Source organism: Crocodylus siamensis, chromosome 11, assembly GCF_052110815.1.
Source record: "Crocodylus siamensis isolate JL-2025a chromosome 11, ASM5211081v1, whole genome shotgun sequence".
In the NCBI taxonomy this organism is placed as follows: domain Eukaryota; kingdom Metazoa; phylum Chordata; order Crocodylia; family Crocodylidae; genus Crocodylus; species Crocodylus siamensis.
The window spans coordinates 57,766,159-57,783,271 of NC_143405.1; the positions used below are offsets into that span (position 1 = coordinate 57,766,159).

The 17,113-nt window shown below is 42.8% G+C and overlaps 1 protein-coding gene across 7 annotated transcripts in view; it reads right to left on the reverse strand.

Annotated features, from left to right (window-relative positions):
• The window catches only part of CHL1 (cell adhesion molecule L1 like), a 189,385-nt gene that overhangs the window by 78,890 nt on the left and 93,382 nt on the right, over positions 1-17,113 (reverse strand). For 6 of the 7 annotated variants that reach the window (XM_090021244.1, XM_090021238.1, XM_090021242.1 and 3 more), the window contains exon 3: positions 758-945. In XM_090021244.1, coding sequence (XP_089877370.1) covers positions 758-848 — 91 coding nt within the window. In that variant the 5' untranslated portion in view covers positions 849-945. Of the gene's footprint in view, positions 1-757; positions 946-4,675; positions 4,781-17,113 lie in introns of those variants that run through there. The other variant, XM_090021237.1, reaches the window with a different exon arrangement.

Here is a 17,113-nt window from a genome sequence, read left to right on the forward strand (position 1 = left end):
TTATAGTGTCTGACAGCTTAAGAAAAAGCCAGGCTTGCTCTTTCTGTCAAAGTCTATTGCTGACATCATTTATTTACCAAAAAAAAAAAACCACAGTGATTTTTTTTTTTCCACCCCCAGAAAAAAAATGGATACTTCAGTCAGGCCTATATGGAATGATATGTTAGATTTGGGCTAAGTGCTACTGCTTTTACTTCGGAAGGCTTGGCCCTTCGTGAGGTTTATGACATATTTTATGCAATCATTGAAGATGCACCAGCCATGCAAAATGTGCTGTTTGATGTGCACCATAGCCAGTTATGGGCAAAGATGGGGTTCCCCAGGGCAATATACAAGTCACAGGAAATACTGCACTGGGATCTTAACTATTCCCAGAGATGCACACCTGCTCCTTGTTCCAAAATGAAACAGGAGGTTGGAAGGCAAATAAATAAATGCATCTGTACTTCAAACAAGCTGCAGAGAGAAACTCAGGCATAAAGACAGGGCAGGGCTGAATGTGTTGAGCTGGACGATATGCCAGATCTTGAACATTAGATAAGTTTACTGCTGCATTTAAACAACAGGAACAAGAAAGAAACTTCCTTCTTTTTTTTTTTTTTTTCAACACATGGATTCCTAAAAAATCATATTATGGCAGAATCAAACTCACAGTGGAGCAGCTGAACAGCAGGTTTAACATTTGGTTCTTTAGGGAAAGGGGGCAGAGAAAAATAGGCAAGGCTGTTGAAGTGTTAAGTAAATAGTGACAACTCACCTGATAATGGTATTTGAATAGCTGCTGCCAAACTTAATACAAAAAAAAGCAGGCATATGGTGATCACTTTTGTGCTGAATAGCATCTCCATCACTTCTGTAAACAGCCAGTCCAAACAGAATGAAAGACGCCTTATGTTTCCTCTCACCTTCAGTTCAGATCAGGCACGAGAAAGTGAACCTGGAAGTCTAGCAAAGGGGAAAACCAACCATATTAGCTCACAATATTAACTCTGCTTTAATAAGGTTAGTAAATTAATGCAGCCCTCACAGGTTTGCAGCTAAAGTGCAAATTGCATTGAAAGGTAAATTTTCCTCCTGTGGAAGGTAGTAGAATAAATTTATAGCAAAAAAAGAAGTTATAAGGAAATCAATTATTCCACAGAAATCTAATTACTTTTTGCTTTGCATTAAGAGCAGGGTAGGCTTGAAATATGGTATATTTGTAATCATTCCAGTTCATAAATTTTTCTAATTGAGAGTACTGCTATTTGGAAAGCAACGTAACTGATCTAATGAGAGAGAGTCTCTACATTAATGACCCTATTCATAAATCTCATAAGTTCTTTATCTTTCATTTATGCTTAAAACAGGGCATTTAAACCAATTTGGTTTATTAATAAGGGCCAGAATATGAAACCATTGCTTTTTATTCCATAATCCCAGTACTGCTATATATGAGTTTTACATCCCCCATTATGCATCCTAAGGCTATGTATTACAAGACATAGGTGTCAGTAATCTGCCAAAAAGGAGAAATTTTCAGCTCTAATGAGCATTTAACTGCTACTCAGAGGAGCAAAAAGGAGAGGCCATTCTAAACATGCAGGTATACAAAAGAATCTGTTCGTCAGCAGCACTTGTAGCATCTCAATTAAATATTAAACAACATAAGAAACAGTCGCTTTCTCTCCGTGCGTCTCTCTGCCTTCCCTTGCTGCTTATAGGGCATCCATCTCCACAATACCTAGACATCAGTCGTCACGGCTGCCTGCTAACAATGGTTTTCAGACACCCTAAAGAACAGGGTGCCAGTGCAGAGCTGGCAGCACGGGAGCTAAAAGCAGCCAACTGCCAAATGATGGAAGATGAAGCAGCCGTTCTTCCCTGCACAGGTTTCCTTTATTGTGACTGGGCGGGGGGAGCGAAGGGAGGCAGTGCTATATTGGCAACTGTGATCTTCAGGATTGAGCTTTCTAGAGGGAACCCGAGCAAGGCACTGCTATGCTCTTTTCTTGCTCTGCACAGGCAGCTGGAAATGGACACGGCGGGTGCATCTACACGAGATACTAGCTCCGCAACAGCCTACTAATACCGTGCAGTAGCACCACTAAAAAGGTGTGCACCAGTGCTACTGCGCGATAATGCTTGTTACTGTGCCCTGATTTTGTACTTGATTATACAAGTACTAAACATAATGCGCCGTAACTACAGTGCATTAATGAATGTGTAGAAGCACCCAAAATGCAGGGGGCTAGGTACAGACGTTGAAAAAGTCCACAGGAGAATTGCTGTAAGTCACACAGTTTTCTGTAAGCGCTGCAGTTGGTAATGAACAGGAGACACATTTGCCCTTTGGTGGGGAATTCATATCTGAGACTGGGTTCTGCCATTTTTGAACCAGTTTATGTACACCAAACGATTGTTCCGTTACGGGTAAAGACCGATTTCTGATCACTTATACCAGTAAACGTGTAATTTCTGTACCTGGCCCAGATGTCTGGCACCGGGTGCAGAGTGGACACTATACACGACAGGGTATGTCTTTATTGAGAAGCTGACTAATTAGCTCTGCTGTAAAGTGTCACAGTCTATATAAGTGCCCATATCAGGGTGCAGTAAATGAATTAACTCTGCTGTAGGATAGCACTGTCCACAGCAAGTACTATCCTATGGTAGAGTATTTTATGCAGCCAAAATGCACGTGTAGATGGTAACCAGGGCTGGTTGAGGCACGAGCGTGCTACAGTGCAGGGGCTGCCTACTGGCTAGATCAATACTTTAGCACTCTCATGCCCCAGCCAGCACCTCCGATGCCCAATGCTGCCATGAAGAGCCAGGGGCTGAACCTCTGTGCCCCTTGCCAGCCCAGGGCTGCTGCATCCTAGCTCAGATTGCTACAGCCATTGGTTCATGTGTAAACACTGAGCCTGGGAACAGCTGACTGAAGTGAACTACACCAGAGTCTATTGTACCAGGGTAATTGCAGGTGTAGATGCACCTGCAGTGTAGCTGGCTTACATTGTCTGTGTTAACTCTCTGCTGCTCATGACGCTGTCATTGTCTGCTCAACTCCTGCTCTATGTACTCCAAGCCTGGAAGGGCAACGGAGAGGATGGCAAGTATGCTCACGGTGAGAGCAGCGGTGTGGGCCACTTCTGCTTAGGCTGTCTGCTTTATCCCTGGGTTTTGGAATATGTAGAGGGCAAAGGAGTGGGCAGGTCTTCTCTATCAATGGCAGGCTCATGAGAAAGCTGAGAAGGTCCCCCCAAAAAGTTTCAGATCAAAAGAAACCTCTAATTCAACCCCAAATGGAAAGCTTCATATTTCATGGTGAGCTTTTTCTCAAAGTTTTGCTGCTTTAAACAAAATTTAAATACATTACAATGAAATATTTCAATTAAAGAAGGAAAGGTCCCCACAGAAAATGAGTCACTGAAGCTGACAGGAGTTTGCTGATTCTTTTGGTCAACCCCCATCTGCACTTTTTGCCAAAAGCATTTCATCCAGGTGTGTTTTGCAAGTAATACGGTTCTTCTAAATCAGGCTGATCAATCTTTAATAGCACAGTACACCATTCTACAAAATGCCACATATATCCTCAGCCACATGATTATTCCCACAGACAACAGCAACTAGATTGCTATGTAACACTTATTATGCAAGAAGAATAGCATTCATGCTCATCTTTTTACTTTGTGCTTATGGACAACATGTTTTTTTTTTTTTAAATAGCAGTAATATTTATAGCATTGCATTTCTTGTGAGCAACTTCCTTGGTCAGCATCTGTGGTGTCTGCTCACAAATGCCTGGCTGGGGTAGTGGCTACCAGGTGGTATGCCAATGGAAGGAAAGCCCCACTTTTGCCCACAGTGGTCTAGGGATCTGTCGCGTCCGAGGACCGGTGCACCCTTGACCTGCGAGCCTGGGTCAGCACAACCGGCTGGACGCGAGTATGATATGGTGGTCGTACAGGTGGAAAAGCGAGAGGAGTCAGGGAGTTTAAATGCATTTTGGTTAAAGATTTATTGTTACTTATACCACAGAAGAGTTGCGGCGTAGGAAGGAAGTCGTGGTTACACAGTGAGAAAGGAGAAGTTCAGTTCAGCTCACAGATGCTTCTTCTTTGCACAGATCATAAACTGCTTGGTGCAGGTTTTCAGCAAAGTGTACAGGTAACTTCGGTTTAAAGACGTTCGTGAGCTCTTGGAGAATGGACGAGTAGACAAAAATTCGAATACAACACCTGAAAAAAAATTTTTTTCGCCGCAGGTGGGGAGGGGTCAGCGACTGGCCAGGCCGCTGACTATGTCTCCTGGGTGTGCGTGGAGGTCTCTGCAGAAGGCGGAAATCTTTCCAAAATTAAAGGTTTTCAGGTAGCCAATCACAACACACCAGGCTTGAATAATTACAGGACTGCCAATTATGACTGTGAGCAGACTGTCCCAGGGAGACAGGGCGGGGCTCGCCCGCGGAGGCGGCGGAGCCCGAGCGGGACATCCGCCGCTTGTTTATGCCGGAAGCCGGCGCCCGTGCCGGTGGCCGGGAGCCGGCAATAAAAACAGCCGGCCGGGACAGACGCGGGGGGAGCCCGGAGGGGGGACTCCCTGCCGCGGAGACAGGGAGTCCAAAAAGGAAGACGGCAAGGGGACCCGCACCCGGCGGGAGCGCGGACGCCGACGGGGAGGGGCTACTTACCCCATTGCGGGGGAGGACAGCAGCGGCAGCTGGACCCCGAACCCGGAGCGGGGAGTGGCGGGCCGGTCCGGACGACGAGGGTTCCAGCGACGGGGAGTACTGGGACTGCGTCCCGCCTGCGCCCGGAGTTTATAGATCGGGAGTCGGCGCAGGGACCTGGGAGGGCACCGACGAGGCACCGTGAGCGCCTGGACCGACGCCGGACACCAGCGGGCCAGAACCGGAAGGGAGGACCCCCAGGAGGACCCAGGTCGGAAGCGGGGATGCCCGCCGGCTAGGTTTCTACCCCGGGCAAGGGACCCGGTGAGAAGCATCACCGGGGCACCCCAGGCGAGGGCCGGGGTCTCGCCCACAGGAAATCCAAGGGGGCTTAAGGCCGGGGTGTTAAGGGGTGGCGGAGCCCTGCAACGTGACCGTCGGGGACCCCGGGCTACGGAGAATCAGGAGCCGTCCCACTGAACCTTACAACAAGTCGTGGCGGGCGAGAACCAGGGCGGGGACCTGATTACCTTACATCTGCTCCGGACCTAGGGGGATAGCACCACTCTTCCACCGTGACGCTGTTCCGAAGAGGGTGCTCCCTCCACCTCCTCTAGCCTGACGGTCACACAGACTTTGCGTGTTCCTTACTTCTGCTCAGGTTTCATGCAAGAATGACTGCGCATGTATTTTACATTTAAGCTGGGGGAGGGCTGAATCCGGAACTATGATGATGAAATATGTTATGTTAACCTTTTGACCTTTTTGCCATCGGCAGCTGAAATCAAAGATTTTTCTTTGACAGCATCCATAGCGAGTCTTGTTAAAATCTGGGAGGCTATTTCAAGGTATGAGAGCTATGACCTAAGCGGGAAGCAACTTAGATAACATTGAGGGACAGACATAGATGGGTCTCTTTTTGTCTGCAATGCATCAAACCAATTTAGGTACAGGTTAAATTCAAGAAAGGTGCTAAGATAACTGAATCCATCAATTCTCTTGTGCTAGTTTTGATAGCAACAGGAGAGAAAAGAAATGTACAGTGGGGAGATAATCTTCCTCATCACGTGGTATGTCATGGCTTGTCTCAGCAGACCCCTGTACTTAGTTGGTCTGTATAGCTTTCTCCCTTTTCTTCCCTGTTTTGAATACTAATGCAAAAAGATGACTGCACCGGCATTTGGAAATAGTGAGCATGCCAAGATGGATGATGCTACTTTCACAAAGCAATAGGAGACTTCCAGAGCCAATTTGAGATCTAACTGCAGCAGCATTTAACCTGTTGTCATTTTTGTGATGGTTTTTATGAGGTAAAAGCTCACTAAGAAGGGGTTAATTGAGCAATAGCATCTTTTGCAAGCATTTAGCTAGTGATAAGTATCTAGCAAAATAGTCTGCCATTTATGTGTTACATTTCTTACCCAGCAATAGCATTATCATAGTTGTGCTCTATGTGATTGCTATAGTATTATGCTATAGTATTATGGCCAAACTAATTCCCAGCCTGGTATGTCCAGTTTTGATCTCATATTAGATGTGTGTCAGATCCTCAAGACTCTTGTGTCTGCTGAGCTACGACACCTTACACAAGTACTTTCGATAAGACTCTATCTTTTTTGCCCAAGGGAAGAATTTTTGGGGGGGAGCACATGGCATGGGGGTTGTAGAGGAGAAGTAGATCTCAGACATGCTATTCCATCATGTCCCTACACAGGTTGGGAACCGGAAGACTGAGCATGGTTTTGGCTAGTACAGTGATGTGCCAGCAGATCAGTCGTATACCTCCGGCATAAGCTTCACAGTTTCTTTCTCAGAATGAGTGGGAGGTGACCAAGAGGCAAACTATGACTCTGAGTCACAGCCTACCCTTTGGGGTTGCTCTAGGGACTATTCAATAATAAACTGCTAGCAACTGAGGACAGCTTCTAAAATGATGTCCTAGCCCTCTTTGAGGTTCAATGTTGAAAGGTTGGATGCTATACCAGCCACAGGATAGATGCACACAGCTCAGTATATCACCTCCTCTAACATACTTTTCACTACGCATGCCAGCCCCTTGCACGGACAACAGTCAAAAATGGTATGGTAGAATACATGCAGGGAGGTTAGGGCATGCATCAGCTCAGTTAAGAAGTCTACAGTAATCTTATTGAAAGTTGATGCCTAGATAGGCATCTTGCATTGATGTGATTTGGCAGTCCTGTCACATCTCAGTCTCAAAGGGTATGTCTACATGTTCATTAATGTGCAGTAGTTACTGTTTAATGAAGTACTAACAACATGTGCAGTAAGTACAGTTACTGCACAGTAGCACCAGCACATGTTTTTTTTGTGATGCTTACTGTGCAGTAGCCTAATAACACTGTGCAGGAGCTTATTAGCACTGTTTTTGACTGGCACGCTACTGCTCAGTGTTATTAGGCTACCTCGCAGTAAGCATGTCGTGTAGATGTGCCCACAGCACAGCTGGAATCTCACACATTTGATTATCTGAGATAACACCAGCCCTTCCCATTTACCACCTAACCCCAGCACACATCCAACTAAACTAGCAATCCCAGGAAACCTCCAGACCACCTCATCCAGTCCAATAACACCATCCAACACAACAGCACACCCATCAACCTGCCAAATGTTATGCAGCAGCATTCTTACATGGGACAGGTAAATTAGAGGAAGTTTGCAATCATATATAAGTTACTTATAAATCTGAAAATTAGCCCAGATACTTTGCAAAAACAATCCCACATTTCACGGTGTCAAAGATGGAAGCTATTCGTAGACTTTAGTCATTCCAATCAACTGAGGTCTGGCATGTGCCAAGCATGGAACAGAAACAAAAATGGGCCTTGGTGTACGAAGCCATTCAGTTCATTGAGCTGGTAACAATATCAGCCTTGGTCTGCCTTGGAAATTTGACTTTTGCTTTTCTTGAGGCAAGTTTTCTAAAGGAGTTTGCACTAGGGAATCTGACCTGGAGCAACCCATTCAATAATAGCAGAAGACCAGCAACTCCCCCCACAAAAAATATTCTGCACAATAAAACATAGGAAGTACTCTAATCCAAGACATATTTGCTATCACTCATCCTTTTTCTTCCTAATACTCTCTTTGTTTTTGCTTTTCTCAGCCCAAGCAGGTAATTTGAATTCACCCTAATTATATACACAGTTCTTTATCTGCAATTTATTATTTAGTAGGCTGTTCAGTTAATAGTAAATACTCATTGCTTTAACTCATTGCTTCAAAACTCATTGCTCATTTATTTGTTTAATGAGCTGCCCTTTACTTAGAGTAAGCATATCTTTCAAAATACCACTTTTATTAAGAAGCTATACAGTTCCAGATTCATCTATTGTATATTGCTCCTTCCAGGAGTATGTAGTAAAAATATTGGACAACCAAATGGAAGAAAAAATACTAAATTTCTATTTATAACATAAAGATAGTGAGCAATTTTTATTACATGTAATTACTGTATTAGAATAGCTCATAAATATTAAGAGCGTGACAGCCAAAAATCCTGGATTACTGCTATACAGCTTCCAAATGAAATTATATTGTATCATTAATACCGTATCAATCCCAGCTATTTTGTTTCCTCTTAAAATATTCAAGGCTTGGTTTCTGACTCAACTCCTTACAGTGCAAACATTAATAAAAAGACTGGATTCCCAAAGCTTAGCAATGGTTAATTTCAGAGCTGACCTTTGGTTAGCTAGATTCAGATTTAATTTATCAGTGACTTCTATGTTAAAAGGTTGTTAAATAAAAGTCATTGGTAACTAGAAATTACAGCCTTTAGGGGTGGCCCCAGTTACGGAATGACAGAGCAAATTTCCAATAAAAGGATGCTTTTAGGTTTTAGAAATGAAGCTGATTATTTAATTATATACCATGTCAGAAGATGCAGGAGTTATATAGCTCAAGGGTTTAATTAAGCACCTTTTGCTTTTTCTTAGGCATGACTATAGATAGAGTTTAAAAAACAGCCTTAGTTAAATTACCCCCTCTCCAGCACAGTAGCAGTGTCAGCCAAAGGAGAGGAGCTGTGCATTACCATTATGGAAAACATATGGCACAGCGGTATGGGGACATAAATACAGGTTCCACCCACACCGGCTAGTTAGCCAGCAGTTATTACTGGTACTTAACCTCAGCCATCACTAATACTCAAGCACTGGTGAGCATACTTAATTGAACTAGATACTTTTCTCTTGGGTACCATCACACTTGGGATGCCTATCATATTACTCTGACTACCATTTAACTCAAACCCCATGTGCTTAATGCCAGAGCACGCTACACTTGAATTGCCTCTTAACAAGTCCCTCTTAATTACAGGAAGGATATGTGGTCCCTGTCCTTCGTTGACTTCTGCAAATATAAGCTCTGACCTCTTGCTCCTACTTTATTCCTCACTTTAGAAGCCCTGCTCCTTCCCATTCCCTCCACTGTTTTCCACTTTATGTGCCCGAGACAGCCCTCTTCTCCACTCCATCCATTACTATAGACTAACTTTCTCATTCTCCTTGCACTTTGCACTGCTTTTTGCTCTGCTTCCCTCCGATGCATTTTACCTAACGCTGGTCCCTCCACATTCACCTCCGTCCCTGCCATCAGCAGAGCTTCTGGCCTGAGGTTGGCTTTGAACTAATACCTGGGGAAGTGGGCCATATGTGAAGAACAAATGGAGGGAGACTCTCCAGCAGCAATGAGACAGGCAAAGCTTCCTGTGGAAAGCCAGGTGTATGAAAGGGAACCGGCGGAGTCTGGACCCGAGGAAGAGCCAAAAAGGCTGGTGACGTCAATGAGTCCTGGATACTTCCCCTCACTAGTTTGCACATTAGCTGCTTGAAGCAAACATATTTAGACACTGCAGGTCAGGAGGACACACATAGAGGGCAATAATAATGATAGTGACCTTCTACTCAAAAAGTATTACTCTCTACAGCAATTGCCCCACAGGCCTACTTCTCTCCTCGATGAAGCCTATTCTAATGAGCGCGTCTGACAAAAAAAATAAAACGGATGAAACAAGAAAGTGCTTTGGTTGACATTCTGCACCCCTCAAAAAATGAGCGTGAGACATCATGGCTGTACTCAGCTTCGTTTCCGTAAGTGATGACTGGGTCTCTGGGAATGACCTCAGGCAGGCTCTCACTGAGCATGCTTAGGTAATTATCCTGGCACTTCTGCATGCTGTGAGCAACTGCAGTCTTCCTAGTTCACCTGATTAGTTCAGTGAGATACATATTTATGGTAATGAGGTACTGCCTGCCTGCATTGTAATGTAATATTCAGTGGCTTTGCAACATTCGGCAGGTACACTTTAACACATGCATGCGCACACATGCGCGCGTGCACGCACACTCACACACATGCACGGACGCACATGCACACACACACAAATTTGGCAAGGGCCAGGAAAAATCCCTGTTGGGAATCATTACTTCCTTCAGCTGTCAATGTCATAGGGAAGATTTCCCCTAAAAGTTTTTTTGACATCCTAATGTCAAAGTCAGGAAAAAGCTAACCTTCACCTGATGATGTCCCCAGTGTCTATTTCTGGATATCGTCAGTAAAAAAAAGAATCCATCGTATGAATGCTAGAAAAGGCTAATATACTCCTAGAAATAAAAAAAAATACAGAGTTCAATGTGAGAGGAAGAAACATTATTTCCAAAAGCTCTGAGGATCAACTCAATCTTCCTTCATCTCTTTTGAAATCCTTGGCTTGAATTGCTAGTCTCTGGACCTATCTGATTTAAAACTCACCCCCTCACCACAGTCTCCTACATGACAAGTCCCACAATCTACCTTTAATGTTCCTTCATCTAAAGCCACCCCGACAGCATAACTTTGAAACAGACCCAGAAGTTAACATGTTTGGCATCTTTGGGAATAAGGAGAAAGAGGGCTCTGAAAGGCAGTGCTTCTCAGAGAAATACTTTGCAGCAGACTCCCCTTTTTTATGCCAGATGCACCCCACACTCTTGATCTTAGAGAAAGACAAGGAGACTCAGGGACAAGGACTGAGGTCAAATCCAAGACTTTAAATTCTACCAGTAGTGCATGCAGATCCTAGAGCACTGTTTTCTTACGTTTACAGCAAGAAACACTAATATAGCTGCCACTTTACTAGATCCAGATTCCAGACAGCTTTAATATGTGTACTCACCTCTGAGCTTACTTAGTCCTTTTATGCAAGTGACAGGCCTTCCTTTGTCCTCTCATATACATACAAGATACAACCCTTCCCCAAAGATCTTAACAGATAAATAGACAAGACAGAAAACACAAAGAGATGGAAAGGTGAAAAACCATACCCAGAATCACGAGACGTTTGTGGCAGAGCTGGGGTGTGAATAAAGTCCCAGCTCAGTGCCTTGACTCCCAAAGGTCTCCTGTAAGTTTTAATGACCATTGCACTAGATACGACTTGTTAACACTACCAGCCTCCCTAAGCAGTGCACAGTCCCATGTGGTAGGAGATGGAGAGGCCATCCAGGAAACCCTAGGAATAATCAGGTTGTAGATGAAAGCTTAGGCTAATTTAATCAATAAAGTTTTCATACTGTGCTCAACACCAGAGTATCGAAGCACCTTCCAGAGGCCCACTCAGCAACATAACTACCATCTGTTGCATATTGTCTATTCTTTCACCTTTTCTTCTGGGGGAGAAGCATGCACAGCGGAGCAATGCAGTAGCTTATTTCAGTAGGATTTGTTGATAGTCATAGTACGTATGCTATGTGTTTCTTAGAAGAGGCAAGGTCCATGTTCCCTGTACTTGCATTGCAAGGTTTATGACGGCTGAGATTCTGCTGTTACTGGAATCCGCTGCAATAAAGTCAAGAGTGTAAATTTGATGTCATGCATGATGTGTACACTTTATTTGGGCCCCGTGACAGAACAAACTGTTCAGAACAGAAGTGCATTTCCAACTTAGTAGGCCAGAATTTGAATCATCATTCCCATATCACTGTCCCTTTTAGAGTCACACTGCGAAGGGGACATTTAGGCGATTTACACGCAAGTGACAGATTACATCGATTTCAACCATCTACTTAGACGCCTAGCTATGCATTTAGGAGCCTAGCTTTAGACACCAAGTTTGTTGCAAATCTCAGCATTATATGCTCAAATACCCTCAGCTGTATTCACTGTTACATACGACAACGTTTGAACTGAAAAATCTATCCAATCTCCATGAATAATTATGATTTTACCACAGCAAACTCAAACGCTTACAGACAGGATCTTCATCAGTTACTGACTTCACATAATGTCTGAGAATAAGCAACAAATTATTCCTGAAGGTCTTCCTAGGTGAGGCTACCTCCTCATCTCAAGTTGCTAGGAGAAAAGCTATAAATAATTCGTTGTTAATTGTAGATGCAGTAATAAATATGTTTGTGTCACACTGCCTTGAATTTTAAAAATGCAATCCTATTAGTGTTTTGTGGTTCACCATAACCTATGATTTCAACCTGCTTGAAAGTGGTTTATAAATGGCTGACATTTTCCATAGTCATCCATCTGCCCTTAAGATGGCTGCATATCTGACAGTTTAGATTTCATTTGTTTCATTCATCTGTGAGGCTCTGCTAAATCAGGGCCTCAAAGGGCCATATTTATTAAGGCGTCTTCTGCTTTTTTACTCACCCCTGATGACTGTCAACCAAAGAAATGACACAGAAAATGTATCTTGCAGTGGTCATGAATATTCAGTCAATAACAGACAAGACCGCTTCTGGAGTAAGAGCTTGTTGACACTTGTACACGTGATGAGGGGTTGAGTCCTTATGGTTGCATTCTAGACCCCCTAAATTAAAATGATGAGTTTCTAATTGAAATCCACCATTTCAATGTAGGGGTTTCTATCACGGTTATAGCAAGGGGCCCAATCCTTTATTTTTTTTTTTGACAGAGCCTGCCCAGAGTTGGGTGTGAATTGCCGGAGGGCTGAGTGGCCCGTGAGCTGTGTGGGGGACTCAGTCCACCCCTCCATGGCATCAGCACCCCCTAGGCCTACTCAGGTGGGCTATCAGTGGGCCAGGTGCTGTCCCAGCTCAGAAGCAGCACCTGGCCTGATCCAACTCTTCCCCGACCCTGAACTGGGGCAGCACCCAGCCCGTTTGGGCACCCCCGGGGGCATCGCTGCCACAGAGGGAAGGATCAGGGGCCCCCACAGCTCAGGGGCTATTCAGCCTGCCAGCAGCTCACCCTTTGGCCATGGGAGAAGTGGGCAGGCTTCGTAAAAATAAATAAATAAATAAATAAATAAATAAATAAATAAAAATTTGGCTCCTCACCACATCTGCCTTGAACAAGATATCTGCTGAAGGCAGAAGTGGTGAGGGACCTGAGTCTCTTCCTCTTCGGAGCCTGCCCACCTCTCCCAGAATTCGGGGTTGGAGGGCAAGCTGACTAAAAGCTGCAATGCATCATTGCAAACTAAACTAGATTAGGATGTAGTTTTGTTTGCAACAATGCAAACTCTTTTAAACTCCCCTAAACTCTTGCAAGTGTAGAGTGTGATGCTATTAAGCCATACGAAGTGACATTTGTATCACATGTACATGGTAATGACATGTATAAGGGCCCTAAGGATGCACATTTCTCAAGAACTTGGAGTCTTCAGTTTTGCTGATAAGAGATTCCTGTTCACAGGCCAGCTCCAAATCCTACTGAAGCAATCAATATGCTTTACACCAATTGCCATGAATTTGGGGTCAGATCTTATATGATAAAGACTTTGAATACTTTTACAGCTGCTCCAGCTGCCCCTTCAATGTCCAACCAACCTCTTATTTTTAACTTTACTCATTTCCTTAGTCCCCAGCTGACTTCCTGCCCTTTGGGCAGGGGGCTGGACTCGATGATCTCCCGAGGTCCCTTCCAGCCCTAATGTCTATGAAATCTATGAAACATCTAGGGCCAAATTCCATTTCACCTTTACACACGTTACCCATACGTTCAACCACGACGTAAGTGCCACCTTAAGTACTTGTACAGATTTTAGATGACTATCCTTGTCCTTTTAAATACTCAGAAAGCACGGCTATGGCTGCATCTGGCTGTGGCAGACTAGGAATAGGTGAATATAAGTTCGAGAAAGTGTGGCCAGAGCCAAACTACAACTAGCAATTCTTTGGAGAGTGGGTTAATACTTGGTGCAGCTCCATTGATATCACTGCTGTATATCTTGGCCTATTAACTTTCAGGTCAGTAGCACAGAGCTTTATTTTATTTTTGCCGCTGTCAGAAAAATAAAGTAGGCAATTATGCAATATTTATTAAAAGAGAAATATTGTGAATTTGTTTCTCTCCCCTCCACAGGCCTGCCAAAAAAATGGAGGGTGAAATTGCCCCCTCAGTGATATCATAGCAACCATAATCAGAGTGTCATGGGCATAACTGAAAGCACATTAAGCATTTTAATATACATTTCTTGTGTTGCTCTCTTGCTATTACTTTTTGACTTGCAATACATTTCCCGATTGAGTCTCTAATGTTTTTGGCCAAATTTAGTTTTATGTTAATTGGAATTTTTACCAGTGATTAGCATTTTCTCTCATAGGTCAACCATGAAGCATAAAACAAAGTACAGTGGCAATAGGGCATGATGATGAGATGATGGTACGCCAACAGTGCACAAAGGAAATAAAAGCAGTTTTGCCGCTTGTTTTCCGACAAGATTGTTAATAACAGGGTTTCCCACATGAAACTGATGCAAATTGTCTTGCTCTGAAAATGAATTTGTGTCAAGGATATTCTCCCTTTTAATATATTCTGTGCGTCTGTTTTCAAGCACAGCACAATTAGTTGCATTGCGTAAAATCTTTGTCAGGTCTAAAATGAATGTGTTATACTGCAGCCATAACCTTTTAAGGCAAACTCTTCTTCACTGGGAATTTTAAATGAATGTAGGATTTTAGCTGCTGCTCTGTTTTTAGTCACCCTCAGGATGTTATTCACCAGGCGGAAAGCCACGCAAAGACTGACTGGCTTCTTAATACAGTCAAGGAGGTCTGCTGTACATAGCTCTTGCAGGTTTAGGGTCTAATTTGATCATTAATTCAGTGTAAAGCTTCTTTTCCTTCCTATACACATATATGTGATTTATTGTAAATTTGTCAGAAGACAAATGCTGCACTTGTCAGCTAGAAAAGGAAGAAAACAAAAACCAGCAAATACATAATGCTCTCCATTTGAAAGTGTGGCAACTCACAGTATGGGAGCAATTCGGATGCCATGAAAATCATTTGACTACAATGGTAACCACTGTACAGCAAGGAGGTTTCCATTTTGTATAGTGATTTTCACAGCATGGGGTTCGCGTTTCCTTGAGAGTTCCCTGCACTAGTAGCTAGATGACACCAAGTGTAGGAGAAAAAGGTATTTAATTGCAAATGAATTACCCCTACAAACAATAGAAAATAGCTATTATTCCCATGTGAGCCATTAGAGATTATCTGTTTCTGACGTAACCCAGGAAGGCAGATTCATTTGTGAAGTGTATCACTAGTGGAAGACAACCTGAAAATATTGAGTCAGAATTTATTGTCTCATCCTATGCTGTAAGGGCAGCTTTCACAATACTGCCTTACAATTCAGCAAACATATTTATACCTAAGCTCTGCACGTTCCCCACGGGTTGCCAGAAGAAACTGTTTCTGGTTTCTAGATTTGAAAACTTAAAAGAAAACGCATCTTAACAACAACACCAATAATAATAATGAGGAAATCTCTTCTTATATTGATGCTACTCATATCTCAATATAATGCTGTTACCAGAAAATGAAATCCACCAGGACACTGTGTGGATCTAATTTAAATTGCAATCACTCACTCATGACAATGGAAGGTTTCTTGACAACAGTCTTGTGTACTTACTGCTTTCCTCTGATTTTTTCCTCCTTCCTATGTAATGAAAGATTAGCTTTTCTAGCTTCACGGAGTTTTTTCAAATGCTTGCATTTCCTGATAAGTCAAGTCCATTAAGCTTCCAGCATTTCTTATTTGATAAGAGATACAAGGGATTACTTAAGAAAGCCAAGGAAAATTTAATGATTTAACCATAAAACCTAAATAAAAAAATTAAGAATATAAACTGAGCTTCATTCACACCATGCCAAGCCAGATCCTGCAATTCTTATTTATTCCTTACTAATCTAGGGAATTTTACCTGCATCAGGAGAGAAAACAAAACCCTCATCAGAAAATAGTCTGCCAGGTTTTCCAAGATTCATTTAGAAATTTCGGTCCAAGATAATCTTCCATTATTATCAATGTGATCTGCAATCTTCAGAGGTATATGGAATAAAATATTATAAGGATTTTTACCCTCACTACAAAAAAGCAAACTTGGCTTGCCTAGGTATTTTAACTACCTAGGCAAGGCACCTTTGACAACTGGGAGTTACATACAGTGAATAGAAAATTCACTTTTGCCTTGCATCTGCACTGCATTCATTTTTGCATTGTGTTTCTTGAGTCGTGATTTTAATTCAACTTCCTAACCATTTTTCTAAATTAATTTCCCTTTTTTGAAACAGCTTAAACATATTTTTTTAAAGGGACAGGGGTAAATAAAAACAACATGCATATTCCTTTGGAACGTCTCTCAGAGGAGGTATATGAGAAACTGCTATAGTACAACTTTTCAGCTGAGATCTCAGTGGAGCAAAGTGCACATAATCTTAATAGAAGAGTCTAAAACGTTCTATTAAATAGCATAATATTACAATTTATCGGGTCATCATCCTGTTTCAATAGCTGGTGTTAATGGAAATGTTTGTATCAAAGCTTTCAGGGGAACTGAATCACTGATGAGATGAGAATTAGTTCTGAACATGAGCAGAAGTGACTTTATTTGGTTTGGGCTTTATTGCTTTTCTTGTTTAGCTTTTATACTCTAAGGAATAAAAGGCCTTCCAAATTTTTTCCCAGTTTTCCCTCTTTAGATCCCTATTTCTCTGTATTAATGCCTTCACCTTACACCATTGTTCTGAAATATCAAGCGACTCTTCTGAGGCAATCAAGCTGACTTCCACGCAGTATGAAGATGGAATCTTTTACCAATGGAAATGTTACTTGAATCTTTGGAGAAGTAGAATTGTCATATGTTGGCTGGATCCCTGCTCAATCTACCCCTTCCATTGTGAATTGGAAGATGAAATATTTTCAGTGACTGCTTTATATGAAGGTGTTCTCTCCCTATACAGCATGCACATGCACATTGTCTATTTCCATACGTCCACTGCACTTAGGTATACACCCTCAAGCAAAGCAGTGTCCTAATAAGGAACTGAGTCGCTTGTGTCCAATGTTTTTCTTCCTCTTAAGACACTGACTCTGTAAGCTTGTGGGTAGATTACTCGAAAGGGATAGAGAATGGCATGGGGCTTGGCTCTAAACATGATTGGCCAAAGGTTTGGCCGTACAGAAGAC